Consider the following 6,610-nt stretch of genomic DNA (forward strand, 5'->3'; position numbering starts at 1 on the left):
ATTCACACACAGGATCTGGAATATAATAGTCTCTACTGCAATAGCTATCATTGCATAGTTTCACATTTCCAATCCATGGTTAGTGGTTGAGATGAAGGGAGGGTGGAGTGCAAGTGAGGAGGGTTTTTCACATTGCAAACTAGAACTTGTGTGCACATTTCAAGCTGGGTGCAAGGTCAAGTAGTGTCCAAAAATTGAAGACTAGTAGCAGCACTCACAGTAGATCAGTCTTATTTATTCTTGAAAAATGGCAGCAGCATGGGACGAATTTGGGGTTTTTTCACACTGCATAGACATTATAGTCTATTTTGCAGCTGCCAAAAAGTGGGAGGAATTCCCTGTCAAATCATCTGAGAAATAATAGGTTTGCATTAGTGAGCAGTATTAATGGAGGCTATATGGATGATGGGGGGGCTTCTACAATGTTCCAGCACACCATCCTCTCCCACCCCCACCTTGATGTCACCTTCAAGCCCCGCTGTAGCATCCGCTAGCCTGCAGGGTGTCACATTCTCAAACCTCGCTGAAAGAACACCGAAATTCTGCCATTGTGTCATAGCCGCCCGCCCACATGCCCACTGGACTATTTATACCAGAGGAGCACAACTGCTGCTATAGGTACAGTTACAGTGGGGCACTTCGAACCCCAGCTGCCCTGCCACGGCTAATAATACAATGCAGTCTATACACACTACCTACACACACACACACACACACACACACACACACACACACACACGCACACTACTTTTCACCCTCACCACCATCCCCGCAAGTGCTTCCTGTATCCATCACAGTGATCAACAGCTCCGTGCAGGCGGCCTGACTCGCCCGGCTCCCACGCAGCGCTGCCCGCCTGCCTGCCTGCCAACAAGCTCTCGCACTTATTCGTTACATCATGATTGAACCGCTCCCAATCTCAGCCTCAAATCATTTTGCACATAATCATTTGGTGGTGCAAGACTCGAGTACCATGCAAAAATAGAATTAGGCATGAACACTCACTGGCCAAAATAATTGGAACACCAGTTTTCCACAAGACATAAAAGAGCTGTCACATGTTTGTGAAGCAAAACCTGCTGCAGCCCCTGTTGTTAATCTGGTTATCTATGCTGCTTTGTGACTTTTAGATTATGGTTTGGTTTGTTTATGAGCGTGACAATGGCATGGCATGGCATGGCATGGCATGGCATGGCAAGTTATTTATATAGCACGTACACAAAGGCAATTCAAAGTGCTTTACACAAGGTATGTAAGACATTAGATAAGAAATACAGGATAAGATAAATAAAACAAATAAAAAGAGATATAAAGTGTATAAGAAGAGAGAATAAATAAAGAATTCAAATGCATAAAAAGAGAATAAAGATCAAGTTGCATAAGCAGTGCAGAATAAAACAGTTTTGAGCCTAGTTTTAAAAGTGGTCACAGTTGGGGCGCAATTTATCATAATTGACTGATAATCATATTATTATCAAATAATAATAATTGTTTGGCACCATACAATTTTCCATCCATTATATTGTAGTTAATTTTGATGCATTTATTCAGGGATTAATTGTAATCTGTCACATAACTGATACATTTTTGCCAATCTCCATCTCTGACGCAGTGAAGTCAGCCTTTGATGAGCGATAGCAGCATGCAAACATAAAGTTGCAGCAGAATTGCCGACTCTAGCCAGCTGGCTTAGCAGCTAACTTGAAACAATTGCTTAAACAAAGGCAGGATAAGGTTAGCCAAGTAAAGATAATGATTTATTGAGGTTAGGATAAGGCTAGTGAAGTAAAACAACTAGTTAATTACAGTTATGTTAGACAAGTAAAGCACCTAGTTAATTACACTTACGTTAAGATTAGTAGTAAAATAGTAGTAATAATAGAGTAAAATAGCTACTCAGCCACCTTCACTAACAACCCAATTATGAAGCTTCCTTTTATAATGTTCATGAACATAAATCTTGGTATGATTTATTTTTTTTGTGAGAATCAAAAAGTCCTTGCAATATCAGGAGAAAAATCTTTCCAAATAATGATCACAAACTAACAGATCAGGGAACAACATTTCATTTTTCGTGTGTGTGTATGTGTGTGTGTGTGTGTGTGTGGCGCTTGTGTGAATATATGTACGTGTGCATGTGTATTTGTGTAGGTGAGTGTGTGTACGCACCTGTGTGTGTGTGTGTGTGTGTGTGTGTGTGTGTGTGTGGTGCAGCATTATCACTGCTGTGTTTTATTAGCATTAGAGCACAGTGCTTAGAATGAGCCGCAGTAACCTGATCCCAAAGGGAGATTGAGCTAAATGTCAGTGAGCCACCTTGAGCTTTGCACTGCTGCGGCTGGCCCAGCACACCGCCATAGGTCAGAGGGAAAACTGACAGCACAGCAGCTGAGCAGAGAACCAGGAGAGAGAGGGAGACAGAGAGAGAGAGAGTGACAGAGAACGAGAGAGTATGAAGTGTGTTTTTGTGTGTGGTGACTAAGAAGGATGATGCACTGATGACAATGACTGGTCTGCTTCCCTGTCTGAGATGTTTCGCTGGTCTTTTTTGGCTGGGACAGGGTTCACTGGTCTCACCTGATTGGTTGGTGTGCACACAGATATGCATATGCAACACACATGCATGCACACACACACTCATGCAGACGTGCAGACAGACACACAGGCCCAGACAGACCTAATATCAGAGATGTATATGTTGTATATGTATATGTCTACAAAAGAACAACTTTACGCACAGAAATAAACACAGAAATGTCGGTGTTTGATCATTAAAAAGTATGCATGAGCAAGAGTGTGTGGCTTTCATCTTTTTATCTTCATGACATCACATGATATGACGTGACGTGACGTGACGTGACGTGACGTGACGTGACGTGACGTGACGTGACGTGACGTGACGTGACGTGACGTGACGTGACGTGACATAATATTAAATGAAATGACATGACATGACATGACACTTCACAACATATTTTATGTAAATGCATGAATATCACAGTAAATGTACACATTTACAGAACATGTGGGGTAGTAATTGTACATAAAAACAGCTGTTTCTTGCAGAACTTTTAAGTAAGTGCAGGTTTCCAAACCAACAATTATTGTAAGTGATATTGCTAAGGTTGCTCTTTTCTGAGACATTATCAACTCTCTCTCTTCCTCTCTGTCTCTCAAGCCATAGAGCTCACATGCTGTCCAGAGCACTAAACAGGGCTTAAGTGAACTGTACTCACATGCTGTTCCAGCTAGATCCTAAGCCTCCCTACCTCTCCCTCTCTATGGCACTCTCCTTCACCCAACTCTCCTCTCCTCTCCTCTCTGCTTTCTGTGTGTGTGTGTGTGTGAGAGAGAGAGAGTGTGATTATGAGGGCATTACTCTATCTATATCACCATCAGGCCATCAGGGCTCTGGACGGCCCTGCTCCTTTAATCTCCCACAGAAGAGAAGAGAAATAATGGAGCTGGACCCCCCCCCCCTCCTCCTTTCCTCAAATCTCTATCCTCTGAGTGACGTATGCATGTGTTTCCTCTGCCGCTCAGCTGGCTGCTCCCCCCCCCCACACACACACACACACACACTCCCTCCTCCATCCAAACGTCATCGCTCTTGTCCTCCCTCTGACAGATGAGAACCTATGAAAAGTCAGCTTTTCAGGAAATCCTTTCAAGAATCTTGTCTCGCCACATAGATAGGACAATTTAAACTTTCATTTCAAAAACAGCACCAAAAGCAGAGGTGCAAGGCTCTCACTCAGCGGCAGCAGCAGGGGTTTCCATGAGTTTATTTCCATGCCTGTTCACCTTTCTTATACTTGCTTTGGAGCAGACACCTGTCTCTTTCTCTTAATACCTTCATGTGTGTGGGGGCCTTGCATAACTTACTGGAATTTTCGGCGTCCCTTCCCTCACAGTAGTGTGTTGTCATGCGCCCATCAATGTCCCCTACTTCTCATTCAGAAAGTGTCGCCCCTCCCCCATTCTCCTGACCATGCATGTTCCCCTATGCACATCTTATTTTCAGCTTGCCGGGGCTGTAGACCCCTCTGCAGTTGTTGCCCAACCTCCCCCCCCCCCCCCCCCCCACTGCCTATTCTTTACCACAGGGCCATCCCATCCCTGCCCACCCATCTCTGACCTTCTCAGCCAATAAGGGGTGGGTGCATGGTGAGCGAGCACCAATGAGGCCTCTTTTTCATCTGTATAAAACTTTTCAGGACTCTTTGCCAGGTTGCACTTTCTGTCAGTCCGGGGCTCCGAGAGGAGAGCGACAGCCGAGAGAGAGGGGGTAGAGAGAGAGAGAGAGAGAGAGAGAGAGAGAGAGAGAGAGAGAACGCAGGGGGTTGCCAGTTTTGAACCCTATCCCACACTTCTAGAGCGTGGTGGGTACACACAGCTTCACTTCTTCCAATTGTCTTAACTCTTAAAAGCTGCTGAGGAGAACACCTGGCCGCATCGGGCCAGCTGAGCCGCTCAGACAAACCCTGGTGTTTTTTTTCTAAGTGCCCTGTCTTCTCTATTCCTTTGTCCCGAAGCCTCTCCTTTTTAGCGAGGATGGAGAACGCACACATGAAGGAGTCGCCGGACGTTCTGTCCCACTTCGGCGTCAGTGAAGACACCGGCCTCTCGCCCGACCAGGTCAAGAGGAGCCTGGAGAAGTATGGCTACAACGGTGAGGGAAGGAGAGAGAGATGGATGGAGGGATGGATGGACAGTTGGATGGAGCATTGGGGAATGGAGGGAGAGAGTTGTGCATGATTGGAGTGAATGAGGTCTCCCAGGGTGGGATGATGCGGGAGGAAGAACACACGTGGATCAGTTATTTGGATTCAGTTTGTAAGAAAGGTGGGAAAGATGAGAGAAAGCGAGACAGTGTTTTGGAGAAGTTGAACAACATGGGAAGAAAGACAGAAACAGAATCTGAGAAGGAGAAGGAGCAGTAAGGGGAATCTGGGCTTTGAAGGTCGGTAGGCGAACTGGCTGTGATGTGTGACTTTGTGATGGTGCGAGGGAAACCATCTGAAGGTCACAAAGGGGGAGAGATGCTTCTGGAGCAGGTGTGTTAGAGTTTCAGGTTTCTGACAATAGCTACTGGCACTGCTGGAAGTTTAGACCTTTGGTTTGGATCAGGGGTTCTTCAACTTTTTCAGCCCAGGAAGCAAATTGAGTGAATTTAGTCTCCACCCTGGTACTTGGGCCTATTCACACACACTAGTACTCCAGCCATGTGATCGACCCCAAGGAATGGAGCTGCATCCCATTTGGGGTTCAGGCCTGCAGTTAAAGAAAAGCTTGTGTGGATGCAGCATCTTACACACAAATAAGTGTACAGTAAAAGGGAGCTCTGTGACAATGTTATGTACTGATAAAAAAAAAAGATTGTTGAGTTAAATGATCTTTCCAGCAAGTCATGCTCAACCACGGTGCAGCGTCTCATTATTTGGTGTTGAGTTTCTCAGCTGACAGAGTAAAAGCAAACAAGAATAACATGGTAATTAAGGTCATTGTAAAGGTCAAACAGTTACTATAGCCACTGTATTTGTGTTGAACCAATCATAACCTGGCAGCAGGATTAGGAGGCCCTGAACCAACCAGCTACCACATAGAATTAATTCAGCATTTAGTTTAGGGATGGATCTGGAAGATTTTTAGCACTAGCCTAGTAACTGTTGTTGACTCCATATTTTCTCTATCAATCTTCATTCAATTTCTGCAAGTGAGGACAGATCTTGCCTGAATTAAAAATTTCATCCCTGGCTTCTCCTGCCATGTTGAAGAAAGTTCACTTGAGATTATCAAAAATCCATTTCAGTATCTTTCTAATGTACATATTCTGTATTTTAGTTTATGAAAAACCTTTGGAATAGATGATTGTTTCAGTAAAGTGATATTCAAGTTATCAAAGCAATGTATTTTGCAATGTGTAAAGTGTATTAAAACAGTGTTGGCCTCATAAAGTACTGCAGTAAGTGTGGCGTGTAGCAACGCTGTGCTAATATTCTTTGTCTCTCGTCATCCACAGAGCTGCCAGCAGAGGAGGGTGAGTCCACTTTAAGCCTTAAACATCTGGTCTCCGGTTATTCATGTTTTAATCGCCTGTCCTGTCCATCATCTTTTATTTTCTGCCAGCCAGCACACCTGTTCCCTCTACTTCCTATGCTGACAAGTCAATGACAGTCCTGTAACACCTGTCACTGGCTTCTTGCTGTTCCACCAGCTAGCCACAGCTTGGAGATAGACAATGTCCCAAAGGATCTGTACTGTAGTGATAGTCATTCTGACCTTGTGAAAGGTTTTTAACCAAGTGTGATCATGTGTTCACGACGCAAGAAACTTTAGACATCAGTCACTGGAAGTCCGTTCATTTTCTGTGGCCTTGTTTCCACGTGTTGGTGCAGAAAACTGCTGAAGGTTCAGTTATCAGCAGCCAATCACATACTAGCATTGTTTCATGACCTGCCTATTTATGCACCAATGGTTTTACAGCTAGCAATCAGCTAAGACAATTTGGCTAGACAACAAGCAACACATGTGGCTGCTAGTGGTGTGAACGCAGAGTAAGAGAGTTTGAACACCATTTACACACCATGTAGTGGACAGACTGAAAACA

The 6,610-nt window shown here is 44.4% G+C and overlaps 1 protein-coding gene across 2 annotated transcripts in view; it reads left to right on the forward strand.

Annotated features, from left to right (window-relative positions):
• The first annotated feature begins 4,242 nt into the window (after positions 1 to 4,242).
• Positions 4,243 to 6,610, forward strand: part of atp2a1 (ATPase sarcoplasmic/endoplasmic reticulum Ca2+ transporting 1) — an 18,485-nt gene continuing 16,117 nt past the window's right edge. For both annotated transcript variants that reach the window (XM_078284592.1, XM_078284591.1), the window contains exons 1-3: positions 4,243 to 4,382; positions 4,536 to 4,672; positions 6,023 to 6,040. In XM_078284592.1, coding sequence (XP_078140718.1) covers positions 4,555 to 4,672; positions 6,023 to 6,040 — 136 coding nt within the window. In that variant the 5' untranslated portion in view covers positions 4,243 to 4,382; positions 4,536 to 4,554. The remainder of the gene's footprint in view (positions 4,383 to 4,535; positions 4,673 to 6,022; positions 6,041 to 6,610) is intronic.

The sequence above is a fragment of the Centroberyx gerrardi genome, chromosome 7, assembly GCF_048128805.1.
Source record: "Centroberyx gerrardi isolate f3 chromosome 7, fCenGer3.hap1.cur.20231027, whole genome shotgun sequence".
In the NCBI taxonomy this organism is placed as follows: Eukaryota; Metazoa; Chordata; class Actinopteri; order Beryciformes; family Berycidae; genus Centroberyx; species Centroberyx gerrardi.